The sequence below is a fragment of the Aegilops tauschii genome, chromosome 3, assembly GCF_002575655.3.
Source record: "Aegilops tauschii subsp. strangulata cultivar AL8/78 chromosome 3, Aet v6.0, whole genome shotgun sequence".
Taxonomy (NCBI): Eukaryota; Viridiplantae; Streptophyta; class Magnoliopsida; order Poales; family Poaceae; genus Aegilops; species Aegilops tauschii.
In genome coordinates, this window is record NC_053037.3 from 5905367 (window position 1) to 5928881 (window position 23515).

Genomic DNA, 23515 nt, shown 5'->3' on the forward strand with positions numbered 1-23515 from the left:
GTATTACTCAGTTAGCAATTCTGTCAATGACTAATGCCGATCTAATTCCTTATTTTAGTTGAACTAATTGCCACTACTGCTTTGTCTAGTACAACCCGTCATGAGGTAGTACAAACTGTGTCTTTTATATTGTTTGATACTAGTACAACCCGTCATGAGATAGTGAGTCGTTCATACAAAGCCATGTGTGATTTTTATATTGTTTGATACTAGTAGTACAAACCATAAAGAGCAGAGAATGGTGGAAGAAGAAAAATATAGGTCAATCATTCAAAAAACGGAGTCATGAGGTAGTAAGAGCATTTACAGCCAGACTTGGCAAATCCAGCCTCTTAAAAGCCTGCAGATGCGCTCGACGCGTCTGTGGACACTAACCGGTCACACCTTGAAATTTTCCTTCTCACAGTCGGACATCTCAATTAGCATATACCTCAAATCCATACGAAGTCATGCAATGTACGTAAACAATGCAACACACATCGTCCGGCTACTAGTTCAGAACATGCCATCGGACTACCAAAATTTGGCATGTTCTACCTACATACTAGCTATGAAGAAGATCATCCACAACTGCCCTTGCCCTTATCGACACCCTTGTCGTCCTTCTCGAGGAAGTAGCGGTAAAAAACGTAATATGGATCAAGCCGGATCTGCTATATCGGCTAGCTTGTCCCAGGAGAAACTCTTCTTGGCTGAGAAGATGTCCTTGTCCAGAGAACCTTGAGGCATGTACTCATAAACTAGTGCTCTCCTCATTTCCTCTGAGCAGAATCCCATGAGGCGCACCACATTAACGTGATGGATCCTACCGATGATGGAGACTTCATTGATGAAATCTTCTCCATTGCAGTTAGGATTGCCCTCTAGCATCTTGACAGCGACATGAACATTGCCTGGCAATAGAACACCCTTGAACACAGAGCCGTAGCCTCCCTGGCCCAGCTTATCTCTGAAATGGCTTGTAATTGCTGTGATGTCGGTGTAGGCATACCTCATTGGACCTAGCATTTGTTGCTTTCGGAGGAACTTCTCGACAGCATCGATCGTGATCCTCGTTTTCCAATACTTGTGGGCGAGGAAGATCAACACAGCCAGTGGTGCCAACACGAACCTGCATAACACTGAATAAACAAGTTTATATAGGGTTTAGTGGGTACATGATTGCATAGATGTGATGATGAACAAACTGCAATAAAGAGCACAAACTCTGAGTTACCTGCTAGCCACTTCAGAATCCAGAAGATGATTATTATGATGTAACCGGGAACACCTGTATTAAATACACAATAATCCAAGAAAATCCATCAGCCAGAAGACTGTATGTAATAAGTCGCTTGATGCCCTCACTCAACACTGGCACTTCATAGAAGGGGCTGCAATACCAATACAATAAAGGGAATGAAAGAGGGGCTCATCAGTTTTGGGATAAGATAGCCAGGTACGGGAAACAAATACAACCATGGTATATACATATCTCAAAATCCTGAACTCACCGAACAATGTCTCTTAGGCATCCCTTGATGGTCTCCCTAGTATATCTCAAAGGAAAATAAACAGCAAATCCAGTCCTCATGGATTTCACAACATCTGCATAACTTGCATTTTCTAGCGTCGGACTGTCCCAAGGTCGAGGAGTCACGGCCAAGTACCCACAAGAAGGTTGAAGGTACTCCATGTATGTAGATCTGAGGCCAGTTAGCACGTAAACAAAAGAATTGTTGGTGCTTAGGCAAGCAACAGGCATGTACGTACCAGTGCCCTTTACTTCCTGAGAGCATTTTACAAAGCAAGCCCGAGTATCTACAAGGGGGTCCAATTCGACTTCCATGTTGTCGTGTGGGTATGGAGGATTCCACCGAGGTAGAGGGCAGCTGTTGTGTAAATCCAAGTCGGCATCAACAACCCAGAAGGAAAAATTACTGTAGTTGATACCAGACACATAGTAAGTTGCACCGCCGATGCATATCGTAGCCTTGGTATCACTGCAAACCAGCTCGTAAGATCGATAGCCGCACCCAGGTGGATCACTTGCCCGACGAAATGGAGACGATATGTTTCCAAGAAGACCGCACGAGAAAGAAGGACAATCAGGCTGATGGTGCCGCCCTTCCACCTGATTTCCAGCAAGAACTGCAAGCACATACAAGACAGTTAAGGCCCTGAGAGCAGCAGGCATCGCCCTGGCAGACTGGTTCACAAAAGCACAGACGTGCAAATGAATGGCCAGATAAGGGAGTGACTGTCAAAGTTAAAAATAAAACTCCAAAGGAGAGCCATTGAATGCCAACTAGTGCCTCTACATGACTGTGATGTTGCTGGCTGGGAGACTTAGATATTTGCTGCCAATTAAATTTGGGTGATTAACTGATTACATACCGGCTACTGGCCCATCTATGTGATGTGATGTTCTTCACTCCGGACCACTTGATTAACGGAAGAGTCGTGTACTACAATGTCATCCTTTAGTGGTCCAAGCCTATCCTAGTCACAGTAACATGGAATTTAGTGCCTTATATGACAATGACAAATAACAAGGACGAAAAAATTGGCAGCTAAGAAAATATCATTCATTTGAGATATTGAGTATTACTCAGTTAGCAATTCTGTCAATGACTAATGCCGATCTAATTCCTTATTTTAGTTGAACTAATTGCCTAAACCCCTCCTATATAAAAACTACCACTACTGCTTTGTCTAGTACAACCCGTCATGAGGTAGTACAAACTGTGTCTTTTATATTGTTTGATACTAGTACAACCCGTCATGAGATAGTGAGTCGTTCATACAAAGCCATGTGTGATTTTTATATTGTTTGATACTAGTAGTACAAACCATAAAGAGCAGAGAATGGTGGAAGAAGAAAAATATAGGTCAATCATTCAAAAAACGGAGTCATGAGGTAGTAAGAGCATTTACAGCCAGACTTGGCAAATCCAGCCTCTTAAAAGCCTGCAGATGCCCTCGACGCGTCTGCGGACACTAAACGGTCACACCTTGAAATTTTCCTTCTCACAGTCGGACATCTCAATTAGCATATACCTCAAATCCATACGAAGTCATGCAATGTACGTAAACAATGCAACACACATCGTCCGGCTACTAGTTCAGAACATGCCATCGGACTACCAAAATTTGGCATGTTCTACCTACATACTAGCTATGAAGAAGATCATCCACAACTGCCCTTGCCCTTATCGACACCCTTGTCGTCCTTCTCGAGGAAGTAGCGGTAAAAAACGTCATATGGATCAAGCCGGATCTGCTATATCGGCTAGCTTGTCCCAGGAGAAACTCTTCTTGGCTGAGAAGATGTACTTGTCCAGAGAACCTTGAGGCATGTACTCATAAACTAGTGCTCTCCTCATTTCCTCTGAGCAGAATCCCATGAGGCGCACCACATTAACGTGATGGATCCTACCGATGATGGAGACTTCATTGATGAAATCTTCTCCATTGCAGTTAGGATTGCCCTCTAGCATCTTGACAGCGACATGAACATTGCCTGGCAATAGCACACCCTTGAACACAGAGCCGTAGCCTCCCTGGCCCAGCTTATCTCTGAAATGGCTTGTAATTGCTGTGATGTCGGTGTAGGCATACCTCATTGGACCTAGCATTTGTTGCTTTCGGAGGAACTTCTCGACAGCATCGATCGTGATCCTCGTTTTCCAATACTTGTGGGCGAGGAAGATCAACACAGCCAGTGGTGCCAACACGAACCTGCATAACACTGAATAAACAAGTTTATATAGGGTTTAGTGGGTACATGATTGCATAGATGTGATGATGAACAAACTGCAATAAAGAGCACAAACTCTGAGTTACCTGCTAGCCACTTCAGAATCCAGAAGATGATTATTATGATGTAACCGGGAACACCTGTATTAAATACACAATAATCCAAGAAAATCCATCAGCCAGAAGACTGTATGTAATAAGTCGCTTGATGCCCTCACTCAACACTGGCACTTCATAGAAGGGGCTGCAATACCAATACAATAAAGGGAATGAAAGAGGGGCTCATCAGTTTTGGGATAAGATAGCCAGGTACGGGAAACAAATACAACCATGGTATATACATATCTCAAAATCCCGAACTCACCGAACAATGTCTCTTAGGCATCCCTTGATGGTCTCCCTAGTATATCTCAAAGGAAAATAAACAGCAAATCCAGTCCTCATGGATTTCACAACATCTGCATAACTTGCATTTTCTAGCGTCGGACTGTCCCAAGGTCGAGGAGTCACGGCCAAGTACCCACAAGAAGGTTGAAGGTACTCCATGTATGTAGATCTGAGGCCAGTTAGCACGTAAACAAAAGAATCGTTGGTGCTTAGGCAAGCAACATGCATGTACGTACCAGTGCCCTTTACTTCCTGAGAGCATTTTACAAAGCAAGCCCGAGTATCTACAAGGGGGTCCAATTCGACTTCCATGCTGTCGTGTGGGTATGGAGGATTCCACCGAGGTAGAGGGCAGCTGTTGTGTAAATCCAAGTCGGCATCAACAACCCAGAAGGAAAAATTACTGTAGTTGATACCAGACACATAGTAAGTTGCACCGCCGATGCATATCGTAGCCTTGGTATCACTGCAAACCAGCTTGTAAGATCGATAGCCGCACCCAGGTGGATCACTTGCCCGACGAAATGGAGACGATATGTTTCCAAGAAGACCGCACGAGAAAGAAGGACAATCAGGCTGATGGTGCCGCCCTTCCACCTGATTTCCAGCAAGAACTGCAAGCACATACAAGACAGTTAAGGCCCTGAGAGCAGCAGGCATCGCCCTGGCAGACTGGTTCACAAAAGCACAGACGTGCAAATGAATGGCCAGATAAGGGAGTGACTGTCAAAGTTAAAAATAAAACTCCAAAGGAGAGCCATTGAATGCCAACTAGTGCCTCTACATGACTGTGATGTTGCTGGCTGGGAGAGTTAGATATTTGCTGCCAATTAAAGTTGGGTGATTAACTGATTACATACCGGCTACTGGCCCATCTATGTGATGTGATGTTCTTCACTCCGGACCACTTGATTAACGGAAGAGTCGTGTACTACAATGTCATCCTTTAGTGGTCCAAGCCTATCCTAGTCACAGTAACATGGAATTTAGTGCCTTATATGACAATGACAAATAACAAGGACGAAAAAATTGGCAGCTAAGAAAATATCATTCATTTGAGATATTGAGTATTACTCAGTTAGCAATTCTGTCAATGACTAATGCCGATCTAATTCCTTATTTTAGTTGAACTAATTGCCTAAACCCCTCCTATATAAAAACTACCACTACTGCTTTGTCTAGTACAACCCGTCATGAGGTAGTACAAACTGTGTCTTTTATATTGTTTGATACTAGTACAACCCGTCATGAGATAGTGAGTCGTTCATACAAAGCCATGTGTGATTTTTATATTGTTTGATACTAGTAGTACAAACCATAAAGAGCAGAGAATGGTGGAAGAAGAAAAATATAGGTCAATCATACAAAAAACGGAGTCATGAGGTAGTAAGAGCATTTACAGCCAGACTTGGCAAATCCAGCCTCTTAAAAGCCTGCAGATGCGCTCAACGCGTCTGCGGGCACTAACCGGTCACACCTTGAAATTTTCCTTCTCACAGTTGGACATCTCAATTAGCATATACATCAAATCCATACGAAGTCATGCAATGTACGTAAACAATGCAACACACATCGTCCGGCTACTAGTTCAGAAAATGCCATCGGACTACCAAAATTTGGCATGTTCTACCTACATACTAGCTATGAAGAAGATCATCCACAACTGCCCTTGCCCTTATCGACACCCTTGTCGTCCTTCTCGAGGAAGTAGCGGTAAAAAACGTAATATGGATCAAGCCGGATCTGCTATATCGGCTAGCTTGTCCCAGGAGAAACTCTTCTTGGCTGAGAAGATGTACTTGTCCAGAGAACCTTGAGGCATGTACTCATAAACTAGTGCTCTCCTCATTTCCTCTGAGCAGAATCCCATGAGGCGCACCACATTAACGTGATGGATCCTACCGATGATGGAGACTTCATTGATGAAATCTTCTCCATTGTAGTTAGGATTGCCCTCTAGCATCGTGACAGCGACATGAACATTGCCTGGCAATAGCACACCCTTGAACACAGAGCCGTAGCCTCCCTGGCCCAGCTTATCTCTGAAATGGCTTGTAATTGCTGTGATGTCGGTGTAGGCATACCTCATTGGACCTAGCATTTGTTGCTTTCGGAGGAACTTCTCGACAGCATCGATCGTGATCCTCGTTTTCCAATACTTGTGGGCGAGGAAGATCAACACAGCCAGTGGTGCCAACACGAACCTGCATAACACTGAATAAACAAGTTTATATAGGGTTTAGTGGGTACATGATTGCATAGATGTGATGATGAACAAACTGCAATAAAGAGCACAAACTCTGAGTTACCTGCTAGCCACTTCAGAATCCAAAAGATGATTATTATGATGTAACCGGGAACACCTGTATTAAATACACAATAATCCAAGAAAATCCATCAGCCAGAAGACTGTATGTAATAAGTCGCTTGATGCCCTCACTCGACACTGGCACTTCATAGAAGGGGCTGCAATACCAATACAATAAAGGGAATGAAAGAGGGGCTCATCAGTTTTGGGATAAGATAGCCAGGTACGGGAAACAAATACAACCATGGTATATACATATCTCAAAATCCCGAACTCACCGAACAATGTCTCTTAGGCATCCCTTGATGGTCTCCCTAGTATATCTCAAAGGAAAATAAACAGCAAATCCAGTCCTCATGGATTTCACAACATCTGCATAACTTGCATTTTCTAGCGTCGGACTGTCCCAAGGTCGAGGAGTCACGGCCAAGTACCCACAAGAAGGTTGAAGGTACTCCATGTATGTAGATCTGAGGCCAGTTAGCACGTAAACAAAAGAATCGTTGGTGCTTAGGCAAGCAACATGCATGTACGTACCAGTGCCCTTTACTTCCTGAGAGCATTTTACAAAGCAAGCCCGAGTATCTACAAGGGGGTCCAATTCGACTTCCATGTTGTCGTGTGGGTATGGAGGATTCCACCGAGGTAGAGGGCAGCTGTTGTGTAAATCCAAGTCGGCATCAACAACCCAGAAGGAAAAATTACTGTAGTTGATACCAGACACATAGTAAGTTGCACCGCCGATGCATATCGTAGCCTTGGTATCACTGCAAACCAGCTCGTAAGATCGATAGCCGCACCTAGGTGGATCACTTGCCCGACGAAATGGAGACGATATGTTTCCAAGAAGACCGCACGAGAAAGAAGGACAATCAGGCTGATGGTGCCGCCCTTCCGCCTGATTTCCAGCAAGAACTGCAAGCACATACAAGACAGTTAAGGCCCTGAGAGCAGCAGGCATCGCCCTGGCAGACTGGTTCACAAAAGCACAGACGTGCAAATGAATGGCCAGATAAGGGAGTGACTGTCAAAGTTAAAAATAAAACTCCAAAGGAGAGCCATTGAATGCCAACTAGTGCCTCTACATGACTGTGATGTTGCTGGCTGGGAGACTTAGATATTTGCTGCCAATTTAAGTTGGGTGATTAACTGATTACATACCGGCTACTGGCCCATCTATGTGATGTGATGTTCTTCACTCCGGACCACTTGATTAACGGAAGAGTCGTGTACTACAATGTCATCCTTTAGTGTTCCAAGCCTATCCTAGTCGCAGTAACATGGAATTTAGTGCCTTATATGACAATGACAAATAACAAGGACGAAAAAATTGCCAGCTAAGAAAATATCATTCATTTGAGATATTGAGTATTACTCAGTTAGCAATTCTGTCAATGACTAATGCCGATCTAATTCCTTATTTTAGTTGAACTAATTGCCACTACTGCTTTGTCTAGTACAACCCGTCATGAGGTAGTACAAACTGTGTCTTTTATATTGTTTGATACTAGTACAACCCGTCATGAGATAGTGAGTCGTTCATACAAAGCCATGTGTGATTTTTCTATTGTTTGATACTAGTAGTACAAACCATAAAGAGCAGAGAATGGTGGAAGAAGAAAAATATAGGTCAATCATTCAAAAAAAGGAGTCATGAGGTAGTAAGAGCATTTACAGCCAGACTTGGCAAATCCAGCCTCTTAAAAGCCTGCAGATGCGCTCGACGCGTCTGCGGACACTAACCGGTCACACCTTGAAATTTTCCTTCTCACAGTCGGACATCTCAATTAGCATATACCTCAAATCCATACGAAGTCATGCAATGTACGTAAACAATGCAACACACATCGTCCGGCTACTACTTCAGAACATGCCATCGGACTACCAAAATTTGGCATGTTCTACCTACATACTAGCTATGAAGAAGATCATCCACAACTGCCCTTGCCCTTATCGACACCCTTGTCGTCCTTCTCGAGGAAGTAGCGGTAAAAAACGTAATATGGATCAAGCCGGATCTGCTCACCGCCATAGTTGTCCGACCCGTCTTTGTCTTCCTTCTCCTCTTGGGGGGGGGGGGGGGGTCCGGGCATGGCATGAACCTTCCGATTCTGCTGCCGGGCGAGGGCACGCAAGGCGGACCTAGGCCACCCTGACTTACTCCTTCCCACCGCGCCCCACCGATCCAGATTGCTCTCATACTCTGCCCCCTCCCCCCACCCCCGGCGAAGACGGGGAAGCTAAAGTGACCGCGATGATCCAGCCCCGGAGGATCTCATCGTCCGTTTCGCCAATGCAATGGATTCACACCGACAAATCTCGCCGTCGGTCGGGTGCAGTCCTACCGGTAGTGGAGGAGGGTAATGCAGACGGCCTTTGCGTCCTCCAACCCTGCACGGGACGACACCCGAGTCGACGGATCTGGACTGGTCGGAGTCAAATCCGCTGCCCACCATGTTGAGGAAGGCCGGAACTTGCTGGACGAGAGCTTGGGGGACACAGTGGAGTTGAGTGGCTAAGCTAGGATTTGGTCTGGGAGCGAATGGGTACGGATATATGTGGGGCTGGATGGGCTAGCGTGGGCCGGGTCCGACATTGAGAACACGCCGATTGCGCCCGGGCCTCCCCATATCTGCCCTACATTTGGGCTAGTATGTGAGGTGCCGGCCAACTCGAGCGTTTAAGGCCGTTTTGAGGCGCCATCTGGGTCTTTTTTCTGACCGTACCGGTTCGCCCGTCGGTTTGAGGGGAGTTTGAGGAGCCGCGTTGTAGATGCTCTAACAGTCACTTGCTCCCTCCACTCCAGGGTAGCGGCTCAGGGTGGACGGACCGAGTGAGTCGAAAACCCGTTCGTGGCTGGACAAGATGTATTTGCCACGGATGTTGTATTGTTCAACAGTTATTTACAGAAAAATGTTCTATGCTGTAGGTGAACATACACAGTTGTTCAACTTTCCCTTAATGAAGAAGTGAATGAGGTAATTAAGCGACATGAAGAAAGTTCCCTAGAATTAATATGCTTTGTCAATCGCTGTTTTGGTCACTTGTTTTTTTCCTCGCTTAGGCATAGCTTTGGTCTTGTATGACTTTGCTTTTTGCCAGCGTGTTTTGCGTGTGTGCGTTGGTGCTAGCTGTGTACTTATTGTGTTTTGTATTCATTTGATACTTCATATTGAGTTAATAAAATACATCCTTTATAAAAAATAGCAAAATAAAAGAAAAAACAACTAGTGAGGAATTTGTACATGACCCACTAGTACAATTGAGATTATATTCAACTGGTGTGTTCTATTTATGCGGGAAAAAAATACGTAGACATGCATGCACATAGATAAGGTTTCGAGACAACAGAAGAAGAAGGTACTCGTTCCAATATTTTTCTCTCTCTTGCACACGCATTTTATTACTGGTTGGGTACTATTGGTTGATTATTTGGAAGCAAATTTTCATCTCCCTCATTAAAAAAAGAAGAATGGAGAGGGTAAGATGCCGGTGTATAGTCTGACAGGAAACTGAAAATCCAATTGTTGAGTAATTTTTTACATCGTTGTTCACTCGTTCTTTTCCTTTTCTTAGGAAAACTTCTCTCCTTTACACCAGACTAGTCAATATGCCCATGCGTTGCAACGAGAAAAAATAAATTATACGCCACTATCTAATAAGCATGCCTCAATGACCCCTCCCCCCCCCCCCCCCCCCCCCCAACCCAGTCCGCGTCCTCTATTTTATCAGCACCCCATTCGTCCATCTTTCCGCCCTTACCGAAGATGGCGGTTTTGTCCACCAGGTCACAAGTGTGCAGACGTGATCCATTGAAGGTGATGAGCTTGGCCACCTCATGACACGTATCACTGAACCGCGGCAGGGCACTGGGATGTTTCAACTAATTTCTATTTTTTGCGAAAAACTTCCAATCTATTCATCTTCAATCATGGCAGTACAACGAACACCAGAAATAAAAATTACATCCAGATCCGTAGACCACCTAGCGACGACTACAAGCACTGAAGCGAGCCGAAGGCGCGCCGCCGTCATCACCCCTCCATCGCCGGAGTCGGGCACAATTTGTTGTAGTAGACAGTCGGGAAGTCGTCGTGCTAAGGCCCCATAGGACCAGCGCACCAGAACAGCAACCACCGCCGATGAAGAATAACGTAGGTTGGAAGGATTCAACCCGAAGACACACTAACGTAGAGGAACAACGACGAGATCCGAGCAAATCCACCAAAGATAGATCCGCCGGAGACACACCTCCACACGCCCACCAACGATGCTAGATGCACCGCCGGAACGGGGGCTAGACGGGGAGACCTTTATTCCATCTTCAGGGAGCCGCCGCCGTCTCGCCTTCCTGAGCATGACACAGACCCTAACAAGACAGAAAAAAACACTGAAAACGGAGCCCTCCCGCCGGCCCTTGGCAGGATCCACCGCGCCCCATGGCGCCACCGGAGACGAGGAGGACCTGCGGCGGCGCAGGCGAGAGGCAGAAACCCTAGCTTTCTTTCTTGGAGGAGGAGGAGCGACTTGGCGGCTTTGGGTCATACAGGTCGAGTATTTGATTTCAACTAATCTCTTGATTTGACCACCCTCACTGCCTTATACTTTGGTCAACTTTGAACGTGAAGGGCAGGTCCTGTTCGTGTCCCCGCATACCTCCTGGACCTTCCCAACCACATGCTCGCAACTAATATGTACTCCCTCGTAATGAAATATAAGAGCGTTTAGATCATTAAAGTAGTGATCTAAACGCTTTTATATTTTTTTACAGAAGGAGTATATAAGCAAAGGACACATTAGATGGCTATTAGTAGTGAATGTTAGGTAAGAGATATCATTGCCCATGCTTCCCTAAACGTATATAAATACACGTATATAACGAAAGGACACATTAGATGGCTATTAGTAGTGATCTGAATTGACTACCTAAATACACGTACATAAGGCATAAAGCTACTTGGTTGTTCCCTGTCCAACTCAGATAGCCCTTGGTTTGTTCTACGGATGAAAAGAAAAGGACTCTGCTGGGCTCCTGTGGGCTGGTAAGGACTCAAAGCTGGCTGGGCTACTGTGGGTTGATAAAAAAAATTGAGAGATCGATCGAGGGGCATCGAGAGATTAATGGTTGCCTGCAATCCGTTAGATGGAAAAAGAGACGAGATCCCCTGCAGCATGGAAAGATCGATCGTTCTCTGCTACTTTTTTTTTATAAAAGAAGATAGTATAAATCCTTTTAAATCTTAACCATCAAGTCTTATGATTAACATAAAATTAACGGATATAAAAGAATGACGTATGGAGAACTATGAAAGCTTCCGTCCTTTATTATTAGATAAAGAAGAAGAATTTTTTTAGCACACCAGAAGAAGAATAAGAGGAATAAGAAGAAGAATAAGAAGAAGGTAGAAGAGTAGTTGTTCACTGGGTCTAGCAGGACGAGAACCAACCGGGCCGGTCCTCTAGAAGCCCAACCCAATCCAGCCGCGGACAGAAAGAAACCCCAGAGAGTCTCGTGCGTTCCTCCACCCAGATAACTTTCTCTTGAAAAAACCAGATAGCTAGGTCTCGGCAAGATTCAAAAAAAAAGAGGATTGGCGGCGTCGGCATGAGCCACCTCCACCCCGACGAGGGTGGCGCCGGGATGCCCTCCCGCCGCCGCAGCGGGCGCCTCCGCTCCCAGATCCACGCGGGCGACGAGCGATCCGGACTGGCCCACCCACGCACCACGCGCCTCCGTCCCCAGATCCACGCCAATGAGGATGGCGCCGGAGTGACCTCCCATCGCCGCGGTAAGCGCCTCCGTCCCCAGACCCGTGCCAGCAAGGACGGCGACGACATGTCCGGCCTCCGCGGCACCTCGCCGGAGCAGCCTGCCTCCCTGCCGGACAACCAAGATATGCTCTGGGAGATCCTTCTCCGCCTCCCCCAGGACCTATACTCGCTTCACCGCGCCTCCGCCGTCTGCAAGCAGTGGCGAGGCATCCTTGTCGACCCCAGGTTCCTCTGTCTGTTCCATGCGCACCACCGCAAGCCACCCCTCCTCGGCTTCTTCCATTACAGCAGCAAACAGATAGTGTTCAAGCCCGTCCTGGCCCCTCCAGACTGCATCACCCCTGGGCGCTTCTCCCTTGGGCACTACAGCAACCACATTCTGCTTGATTCACGCCACGGCCGCGTCCTCGTCAAAGGCTTGCAGCTTGGAGAGGTCGCTGTGTGTGACCCTATCACCAGCAAACATCACCGCGTGTCCATTCCGCCCGAGTTCAACGGGCGCCTCTTTAAGGCAGCAGTGCTTTGTGCTGCTAGCAACCAGGGCCATGTGCACGGCGGCTGCCACTTGTGCCCCTTCAAGGTGGTCTTGGTAATGATATACAGTGAGGGCCAACCTATTGCCTCCGTTTACTCCTCAGAGACTGCCACATGGAGTGGTCTCATCTCTACAGAGCCTCCACATGATGGGTGTTTTCTTAATGGTCGTGGCACCCTTGTTGGTAATGTTCTTTACTGGCCATTAAATATGCGAGGACACAACATACTTGAGTTTGATTTGGACACGCAGAATCTTACTGTGATTAAGGGGCCTCCTGACATGCATATGATTGATTTACATAACTTTCATATTATTGAGGCAGAGGATGGCGCTGTTGGTCTTGCTGGAGTGTCTTGCCTTAAGCTTCTATTGTGGCAGAGGAAGATTGATTGTCAGGGTATTCCCATATGGTTTTTGTGGAAGACCATTTCATGGCGTAAACTTCTTAAAATCACTAAGAAAAGGCAATGGCTCAAAGTGGTAGGGTATGATGAGGATAATAATGTAATCTTATTTGATGTGCACGATGTTATCTATATGGTTCAGCCCAAGTCAATGCAAGCCAGAAAACTTGATGGAACCCGCTTTACATGTCGCTGCTATACTTTCACAAGTTTCTATCCACTAGGTGATTGCTCATACTTGGTCTTTATATCTTGCGAGTTTTGAGTAACCCAATCTAGTTATCTTCTGTACATGTTACGTACCTTTCCTAGATGGACAAATTTATCAACATATTACTTTATTATATGTTATGTATTCAATTTGCTTGTCTTTTGTATTGGAAGGTACCAAATCAAATGTGAAATGATTTACTTAGTTTGCTAGTTTTTAGCACCCTAGATAGTTTCTCTATTGTTCTGTTGAATTCATACTTCCATAAATCATTTTGATTTCTCATTTGTTCATGACCCCTTCTAGAGGTGATTGTTATGTTTGTAGCACATAGAAATAAATTGCATTTCTTGTCTTGGAATCCATTCATTTAAAACAGAATAGCCAAAAAACACTTTTGTTTCTGGAGTTTGTTTTGACATAATTTTGTCGGGTTGACATTACGAGGATTTGAGTTCACATGAGAAAATTTACATATCTAGTTTTTTTTTCCTACATTATGAGGTAGCTAAGTATTCTGCTTGTATGATTGTTCCTTGCCTTTTACAAGAGATGTGGTTTTGTTTATCTAGTGCCAAGACTCAAGAGTGACTTATAACACATTTGTAGAAATAAGTTATATAGGTGATTATTTTGCTCAAGACATACTTTTTAGCTCATCTTTCTATCTGTCTCATGTTGCATTCTCTTGTCCATTTGTCCTTATTGTGCATTTGTTGTTAATTGTTGTAATTCTTATGCTTCTAGGCACAAGCATTGACGATGGAACTAATGGAGCTGAAATGTCAGGATGACTCTGGTTTGATGTGCTAATGTGCTGAAATGGTTCAAGGGGTAAGATCTTCTCAATATATTTTGTGAGATTTGGACTGTTTGATTTTCTCTTTGGAAGATATGTGGTGGCCAGTGTGGGTAGCATGCACCCTCAAACTACTGTCCATTTGGCTATATGGATTTCCACATGCTGATAACACAGAAACAACTAAAATGGTGGTGAGGCTAAGTAAGAAACGATTCATGTTGAATCATAAATGATAGGCAGATGATCCAAATGCCGTATGTCCAGAATTCTCCCTTGGTCAAGTTTTCCATAATCTGTATGTTCAAAGCAACATATTAGTAGCTCATTTTTCTATTACACCTTAGTCACTTCATTCAATTTCATCACCTAAACAAACCGTGTTAAAAGGCTAAAGGATTTTTTTCATATATAGCCAGTAATATGAAATATGACTCTTTTTTTAGGCGATATTGATATAGTTCTACTTATGTTGCTGAGCTGATCATGAGTCTGTACGCATGGCTTGTTCATACAATGTTACTAACAAGATTGTGCTGATATATGTTAGTTTCTGCCGGTATCTGTATCAGGCTACTAACAAGTTTGATGGTTTTGTTTTCTCCAGGTGAAGAAAGGATTGTTGCGGTTTTAGTTGTCACTATGTTCACCAGTGTTTATATTTTACCTAAAAGGAAAAATCAGCCAACTGTGCCTTAATCTTGCCAAGTCTCTAACGTAGGAAGATGCTTTTGAATACATAATCCAGGGAATTTGAGCTTACCCTATTATTATAATACTCTAGTCCGATTCCATTGTGGCTTGTTTTTGCTCCGTGCTTGTGCTTGATATAGCACTTCTCTTGAGCCATGAGAGTTTCAGCATCATGTGTCACCTAAAATTGTTTTGGTCCCGGTCTCGGATCAAGACCAACCTTCATAAGCATTTGTTTTGGTCCTGGTCTTGGTCTACAAGTCATTTCGATGTTTACCAACTGAAATTTGGATGAAAGATACGGGACTTTCTTTGCCCTGGGAGAGATTGCGGCTGCTGTTCAGTTATTTGTAATGTTGAGCCAGAGGGCATTCTGTGTTGAACTACAAGTCATTCTCGCTGCAGATGTTTACTGCTCACGATGCGCGGCTGGATGGTAGCGAGTCTACAATAGTACTCATAACTGCAAGAAACACACAGCCGAGGAGGTTGCATTCTTATCTTGTAGTTTTCTACTGAACTACAATTGCAAGATGTAGCAGCAAGAAATCGGACTTAATATTTTTACATGAGACTGGGTTTGCTAGTGCTACTCATGCTGTCCACTCCTTTGGTCCATATATAGCGTTGGCTGAAATTAAGCGCCGACTGAAGTTCCAGAGAGCTGGACTGAAATTCCAACTCAATTTCTTCCCTGGGAGGCTGAGACTAAGGTTACTACAGGTCTACAGCTGCTCACTGATTTGTAACGGTCCATATGTGCCAAAGGAATCAACATTTTCGCAGTAATTTCTTATGAATAAACCGTGACGCAGGTGCGTGGCTGCGTTTGTGCTCGAGTTTGAGTCGCCATTCGTTGGCGTCCGTAGCGTGGCCGTAGTTAGCTGTGTGTGCTGGCCGAGCTGTTGAGTGGAGCTGCATGCACGTAGGGTCTGTTGGCCAGGCCTGTGTCATGCGCGCGGCCAAGCAGAACAGATGTTGCGCAGCGGAAGGGTGATTAGCCTGCGTATATGTTCTCCCGGTGTGCTGTTTGGCAGGGTGGTATGTGCCCAGGTTAAAAAAATAGTGAGGCCATTTGTCGGTGTGGCGCTGTTCATCGGCGAGGCGTTTGTCACCGGAAAATTACATTGCCCACCTCTCCTACTTTCACCTCCATTCGGCAGCAAGTGATAGTGAGCTAGCCAGGGTTCGTCTAGGGTTTGTCCCAACACAACTTACTTGATGTTGACCCGGACGTTAGTCGAACCACAACAACTCATAGATGGATATTCTGGGATGGCGAGTATGTGGGACTGTGAATTTGTACTAGCACCGGAAGCGTGGCGTCACACCGCACCAGCACCAGTGCCCATCGTTCCGTCGGTTATGATTTATACAATTGTTTGTTTTGTCTCAGAGCATGTTTGCAAGTAGGGGAGGAAGGTTGATAGCTTACATTGCATGTTTGGATAGTGAATATATAGATATACAACCAATGATAACAGTGAACTTATTAATTAATCCCTCCTAGAAAAAATGTAAGAGTGTTTAGATCACTACAAGAGTACATTTGAATGTTTATGACACATATATGAAGTTGGGATTATAATTTTACAGAATACAATCTTGCCTGCATCTCTTTCTAAGACCACTCCTTCGTGAAGCCTGTTATTAAAGATGTGGATTTTTTCTTTTGGGAATTGTTCCCTTCACTGTGCCACCCTACGAAAGATAGAAAGCTTATATTGGATTGTGCAACATGTGGCAAAAAATAGATTGCAAAACAGTAGTAGTTGTACCACTTTTACTTCTCGAAACAGACTTTTGTCACGCTTTATTATAAATATAGCAACGATCCATACAACCAACATTCAAATTCCGAATCATAAACGACGGCTTGGCCAACAACACAATCATACCCAAAGAACATAAGGGAAATAGGAAAAACGCCACCTAGTGGCTGCCGACTTGCGGCCCTACAAAGATGATAGTCCACGTGGTAAACAAAAGTGTATCCAGCATGAGCCGAAGTCGATCGCGGTCGTGCTACCTAGAGAGCAGGTGCCAGTGCTGCAGAAAAGCAAGGAATTCGAAGGAGTCACACGCCTGCCATGGAAAGACACGCTCAATCATCATTTTATTACGTGTCGTTCATAGAGTCCACGACATCGCTGCAAAGATAATCCAGAATAAGCGGTGATAACGCCCAGGATGGGTAGCTCTGATCTGGAGGAACTCCGTGAGGTCCAGGGCCTCCCAGTCGGGCCCGAGTGCCTCGCGGACGAACATCCATAGGACCCGTGCTGCCGTACATGAGAATAGGATGTGAGTCCTTGTCTCCGGTACCGCGCACAGGAAGCACATGCCGTCACCCCTGCTATGCCGCCTAAACACCTTGGTCCTTCAAGGGATGCGATCTCGTACTAGTTGCCGCACAAAAAATCATAATCTTCAAGGGCAAAGGGGCCTTCCACTGGGAGAAATCCAGGAGATGGTGGGTGAATGGCATAATGAATTCATCGAGAACTCACCCGAAGGTGAGAAATGCCAGGACACGGTGTCCGGTAGCACCGGCGGTAGGGTTGTCCGTAGTCTAGTGTACTCCTCATCCTCCGCCTGCCCAAATGTGTGACGGAACATGATATTCCATTGCCCAGATCGGAAGCGGCGGAGACGAGTAGTAGCGGGTCCGCGCAGATTGAGAATAGACTAGGAAAGCTGACCCTAAGTGGCTCGTCACTCACCCAAGGATCTAGAGAAAATTGGGTCCCATCCCCATTTCCTATAGTGAAGAAGATTCCTAGACCAATGTCCTCCTTGCCTTTGGATGGATCTCCAAACCTGGGAAGCCCCGAGCGGGAACATGCCACCCCTAAGGTATTTTGTGAGAATACGTTGTAGCCACAAGCCTCCCTTGCCTCACACGATCCGCCAAACCCATCGTAAAATGAGCGCGATGTTCATACGCCGGGAAGCCATAATACCCAGCACCCCCCCTCCCCAGTCCTTGGGCATACAGATGTCTTCCCACTTGACAATGTGGTACTTCTGGCGGCCATTGGCGGCCAGCCAGAAGAACCTAGTGACATCCTTAAGGAACAAGCTATGGACGCCCTCCGGTAGGATAGACAACCACATCATGTAGATGGGGAGGCTCGCAAGGTTAGAGCTAATAAGGACCGATTTGCTCCCGTTGGAGGTAAACAGCCCACACCACGGCTCGACCCTAAATCCAACTCGACCCTAAAGAATGGTCCCACCTTGCCGTTAATATTAATTGTCGTATCACCTGACTGGTCCAACTACATGATCCAAGGGCAGCATCTGTCATGAAAGCCTCGACGTTGAAGCACTAATCGCAAGAAGGACCAATCCAGGTCGTCGTAAGCCTTCTGGAAGCCCAACTTTAGGAAGACGCCCATATAGCCTCGCGTCCTCACTTCATGAGAAATATCGTGAAGGGCCAGGATCCCATCATGGATCTGCAGGCCCTTCATAAACGCCATCTGGAGGGGATGAGCCAGCCGCTCCGCCAGAGGAGCTAGTCGTGTCGCGTAGACTTTAGCAAAAATATGTTTGAGGACATTAATCACCGTGATAGGTCTAAAGTGTCTAATGCCCGTAGCCCCAACTACTTTGGGATCAGGTGATGACACAAAAAATTTATTTGGGACATGTCAAATGTCCAAATGTAAAATTCATGGAACATCGACATGATCACCCGCTTCAGGACATTCCAGAATTTCTGGAAGAAGGCCACCGACAGCCATCTGGCTCGAGGGCTAAACTCGGCTTCATAGAGGCGATAGCCCTACCCACCTCTTCTGGCGAGAATGGGAGAAATAATTATGCATTCTCAGTGTCGGAGAGTCTATCCGTAGCCGGCCCGAAGTCCTTCGCCAAAGACACCCCACCATGGCTTCCATTGTAAAGAGCGTCTTAAAGAAGGATTAGATGTGGGACCTAATCTCATCCGGGTGTTCCAAGAGTGTGTCACTCTCCCAGAGACATGGAATAGAGCAATACCAATGTCGCCCGTTGGCAATCGCCTGGAAGTATGCGGTATTGACATCTGCTTGGAGGAGCCACTTCTGGCCCCAACGACATTTCCAACATGGTTTTTCATCCTTGAATATCTCCATTAGCGAAGATTCAAGGGAGTACGCACTGTCAAAGCCAATCATCGGCCCTATCAGCCTCCCCATAGGACCTTTTGCGGCCTTGAGGTCAGCGCCAAGGTTGGCCCCACACCCCCGCATGAACTAGCACAGCAAGATGTACACTCGGTTGCATGGTTCAACAATTATTTTAGAAAAATATTCTATTTCGTGGAGAGAATATACACAGTTGTTCAGGATCCGCTCAATGTCTGAGCTGGAAGAGAACATAAACATTTTAGAAGTAGGACAATATGTGTGTTCATGGTAGCAAGTAGACAAGTGAAGGAGCTAATTAAGTAACATGAAGAAACTTCCCTAGAGTTAACATAAGGAGTGTTTCCCATAAAAGTTTGATTCCAATTACCTATTCAGGAAAGAAATTTGATTCCAATTCAACCTAAAAAAATCGATTTCAATTCACGTAAAAAAGGTTTACTTCCAATTTAGTGCTTCCATCTATGAGACCTTCCAGGATTGATACTTTCTTTTCTTCACCAATTTATAACTCATATATGTGCTTCCATAAACTCAGTAATTTTGAAAGATGCGTCCATTATGAATGTTTACCTTGCATCCCCAATGAAGCAATAATTTGTTTCGGGTCGTCAATTTTTTTTTGCTTCCACCGAAAATTAAATTTGCATCAATGGACACCAATTAACGTTGTTTCCACTTAAACATAAAATGGTTTCCACGGTAGATGGCTACCTAGAGCAGCTGTAGACGTTTCATAGTTCTGGGGCGGATCGGTGTGGTTGCGGAGGTAGCTGTCGCGGCGAGGGAGGTTGCTCATCGCGCCGCCTCCAGGAGATCGCTCGTCGTGCTGCCATGATCCCGCGCCAGCACCGCACCGATCGCAGGTACGACGTCGACTCGGCCCTCGGGGACACATGGTTCCAGGACGAGCACGACATGCACCGGGAAACATTTTTTGCCGGCCGTGCTCATAGCCCTCCTCATATGCCCCAAAGTGTGTCTCGTCTGCACACCGAGGCCACCCAGAGTGGCGTGGCCGCATGCGGGTGCGTGGTCTGACCCCGATGCCCTTTCCCTCCCTGTCTCCACTGTCCCCGCATTCTTCCACCGTGACGGCCGAGGAGGAGGAGCGGCTGGTGTAGGCCGTCATGGAGGACTCCGAGCGGAAGTACAAGCACCGTCAGGAGGAGGGCTGGGAAGGGCTTTAGGAGATGCTGGAGCCATCGGACGTCGGGTACGTCTACATGCTTGAGTCAATCACGAACACCGGCGTCGTAACACACCAAGTCCACTAGCATGTAGACGTACCCGACGTCCGATAGCTCCAGCATGTAGACGTACCCACATGCTAGATCTGGGCCCGTAGGGCCCCATCTGGGTCCTCGTGGCACACACAGCTTGGGGACAAATCGACGCCGGCGAGGGCGCAAGCCAAGAACATTTTGCTTTGGGTGCCTTGCTCTCTGTTTTGCGACCCCCAAGCCACGAGGACCCAGATGGGGCCCTATGGGCCCAGATCTGGGCCGGGGTCACGCCGCCGACCGCTCAGCACCACCGGACCGCCCCGCCGCCAGGTGGAGGCACTACCACTACGTGCGCCGTCGGCCGCCGCCACCAAGACGCCGGACCGCCACCGGCCGAGCACCACCGCCGCCTGCCCCCGCCCCGTGAAGGAGGAGCACACGCGGGAATGGGAGGACCCGCCGCCGACACTACCCGACCAGATCCGGGGGCGACCGCCGGCGGCGGCGAGGAGGAAGGAAGGAGGGGGTTGGACGAGGGGAAAGGGGGCGCGCGCCGCCCCGGCCGCCTCCCGGGGAGACGGCGGAAGCGGCGGGACGGGGAGGAGGGGAGAGGGGGGCGGGGCGGGCCGGGGTGAGCGCGCCGAGCGGCCGGCGGCGGCGGGAAGGGGCTGGAGGGCTGCCGGCTGCGGCGAACACCCTAGCGGGAGGAGGGGTCGGATCATTACCCAGTTGCAGTGTAGTGGTCACCAAAAGGATGTCCGAGATCGTAGCCCTCAGTCCCAGGGTAAGAAAACTAAGTCAAATTTCTTACTACCACAACATTCTGATTTTACCTGCGTTAATTTCAGCCATGTAAATTTTTTGAATGACCTGGAAGTCCAGCAGAAAATTACAAGATAAGAATGCAACCTCACTTTTCTGCCGTCCAGTCCAGCATCTTCAGCAGTTAACAGCTGCTGCGAGAATAGAGTCCTCTGGCTCATAAGAACAACTACAAGGTACTGGGCAGCAGTGCCAACCTACCTCACTACCAGGGCAAGAAAATCTAGTGTGTCATGTAAACGTCGAAATAACTTGTAGTCCAAGACCGAAACTTAAAAAAAAAGACCGAAACTATGCCTACAAACGCTTGTTTTGGTCGAATGGGTCCAGATCTGTTTTAATATGCAACAGATCCAGAATTTGTAAAAAAATCTAAAGCAGCTTTCTGGCATTCAGTTAGCAGTTTTTGTCGCCCCAAACGGACATAATCCGGACAAAACGGACGTCCGTTTGGCTTCGTGCGTGTGAGTTGCCCTTAGAAATTCACCATCACTATCTTGGCGTCAGTTCCTTGGGTACGTGCAGTTGCTCTTGCTCCAAGAAGAGGATCTGTTTTGCACACATTCGAATCCAACATAAATCTGCACGTCACCCTCTGTAGAACGCTTTGCTCATTATAGTAGCAGCTCCCTGCTTTGTTGCCGTCACCCTCTGTACTACGTTGTAATTAAAGGTTGCCTATCAGGAAACAAAAAAACTAAGGAAACAGATCCTAACTTCAGGAAGGAAGCTACGAGTAGGAGTCTAGCTACCACGCTCAAGTTAGTTTCCGACTCTGCAACAAGAGATCAAATGCTAACTACTCCTAGAAAAGAAAGGACACCAGGGATCGGCCTCCAAAAGAAACTTTACCCTTGCCCCCAGCGTGGCAGCGTCTTCGATCGGGCGAGAGCGAGGGCGCCGGCATGACCCGCCACTGCCGCAGCCGCTCTGTGCTCGCCGTGCTGACAGACGATGACCTCCTATGGGAGATACTCCTACGCCTCCCGCCGCAGCCGTCCTCCCTCCCGCGTGCCTCCTTCGTTTGTAAGCGGTGGCGGCGCCTCGCCACCGATCCCAGGTTCCTCCACCAGTTCTACAAGCATCACCAGAAGCCGCCCCTCCTTGGCTTCTTCGAGTACCGTGAAGACATCGTGTTCACTCCAGTTCTGGACCATCCTGACCGTATCCCTCCCGTCCTCTTCGACCTTGTACGATATGGCGGCCACCGCAACGATGACGACAGCATGCTCCGTTTCCCCATTGAGAACAATGTGCTCGGGTGCCGCCACGGCCTCGTCCTCGTCGGGGACTATTTGTGGAGAAAATTCATTGTGTGTGACCCCATCACCAGCGAGCAGTGCCGCATGGCCGTCCCTTTTGAGTTCCATGGTGAGTGCTTCAACGGGGCGGTGCTCTGTGTCGACCGCGATAAGGGCCACGTGCACGGCGCATGCCATTCGAGCCCCTCCCCCGTTAAGGTGGTGTTGGTGTCCATGTACAGAGAATACACAGATAATTATGGACAACCCATTGCCCGTGTTTACTCCTCGGAGACTAGCACATGGAGTGGTCTCATCTCTATAGAGGCTTCACATAATAAGTGTTCTCATATTGGTCCTAGCACCCTTGTTGGTAATGTCCTTTACTGGCCTTTACATAATTGGGGAGACAACATACTTGAGTTTGATTTGGACACGCAGAACCTTACCGTGATCAACGGGCCTCCTGGTATGAAGGATTCCGGCAACTTCTAGATCATCCAGACAGAGGATGCATGGCACTGTTGGTCTCGCCGTGTTGTCTTCCCATACCCTTCAATTGTGGCAGAGGAAGGTCAATCATCGGGGCGTTGCCAACTGGTTGTCACGCAAGATGGTTGCATTGGGTAACCTACTTAACATCCCTCCTCGAACTAGGAGAAAGAGGGAATGGCTTGGATTGGTAGGGTATGATGAGGATAATGATGTAATCCTTTTAGGTATGAGCGGTGGTGTCTATATGGTTCAACTCAAGTCAATGCAAACCAAGAAACAAAATGTGACCCGTTCTCCAAATTATTGTTACCCATTCACGAGTTTCTTCCCACCAGGTTATTTGTAGATTAATGATTTTGTAATGTTAAACTGATCATCAGTTTGTACTTTGTACTTTGTACACAGGTGCTTCTGTTAGATAATATTATCTTTATCTGTATTGGGTTACTTGCAAGTTAATACTTTTGTGTTCTCAAGATGAAGAAACGGATGATGCAGTTTTTTGTTGTCATTGAGTTTGTGCGCATCAGTGTGGTTGGCAATGTTAAAAACATGTTATCTGAAGAAGCTTAGTGAATGCATATATGCCTTGGTATAGCTATGTTTCTAATGTAGCAAGACGCTTTTGAATACCCTAGTATTAATGCAAGTTGGTTTTTGTTATCTGTTGCTTATGTACGGGCTTGCGCTTGGGAGCTCATATCTCTTCGGCCATGACAATTTCAGCCCCAAGTATCGCCAAAAGGTG

At 46.7% G+C, this 23515-nt stretch overlaps 4 protein-coding genes and 2 pseudogenes across 4 annotated transcripts; 2 read left to right on the plus strand and 4 right to left on the minus strand.

The window, feature by feature from the left end:
• Positions 1-389: 389 nt before the first annotated feature.
• LOC141020893 (rust resistance kinase Lr10-like) lies at positions 390-1167 on the minus strand (annotated as a pseudogene).
• A 322-nt stretch (positions 1168-1489) lies between these two features.
• Positions 1490-2281, minus strand: LOC141020892 (uncharacterized). Its single transcript, XM_073495841.1, has one exon. It carries the CDS (start codon positions 2174-2176, stop codon positions 1490-1492), a length of 687 nt encoding a protein of 228 aa, XP_073351942.1. The 5' UTR covers positions 2177-2281.
• Positions 2282-3195: 914 nt separating this feature from the next.
• Positions 3196-4785, minus strand: LOC123497507 (LEAF RUST 10 DISEASE-RESISTANCE LOCUS RECEPTOR-LIKE PROTEIN KINASE-like 2.4; annotated as a pseudogene).
• Positions 4786-5745: 960 nt separating this feature from the next.
• LOC109760913 (rust resistance kinase Lr10-like) lies at positions 5746-7413 on the minus strand. Its single transcript, XM_073495842.1, has 3 exons — positions 6712-7413; positions 6435-6488; positions 5746-6329 (listed from the first exon to the last, which is right to left on the minus strand). Exons 1-3 carry the CDS (start codon positions 7392-7394, stop codon positions 5858-5860), a joined length of 1209 nt encoding a protein of 402 aa, XP_073351943.1. The 5' UTR covers positions 7395-7413; the 3' UTR covers positions 5746-5857.
• A 4625-nt stretch (positions 7414-12038) lies between these two features.
• On the plus strand, positions 12039-14152 carry LOC120975461 (uncharacterized). The gene is made up of 2 exons (XM_040402037.1): positions 12039-13140; positions 14106-14152. The coding sequence occupies exons 1-2, from the start codon at positions 12039-12041 to the stop codon at positions 14150-14152; spliced, it is 1149 nt and encodes a 382-aa protein (XP_040257971.1).
• A 7784-nt stretch (positions 14153-21936) lies between these two features.
• Positions 21937-22767, plus strand: LOC109786788 (uncharacterized). The gene has a single exon (XM_020345345.1). It carries the CDS (start codon positions 21937-21939, stop codon positions 22765-22767), a length of 831 nt encoding a protein of 276 aa, XP_020200934.1.
• Positions 22768-23515: the final 748 nt, after the last annotated feature.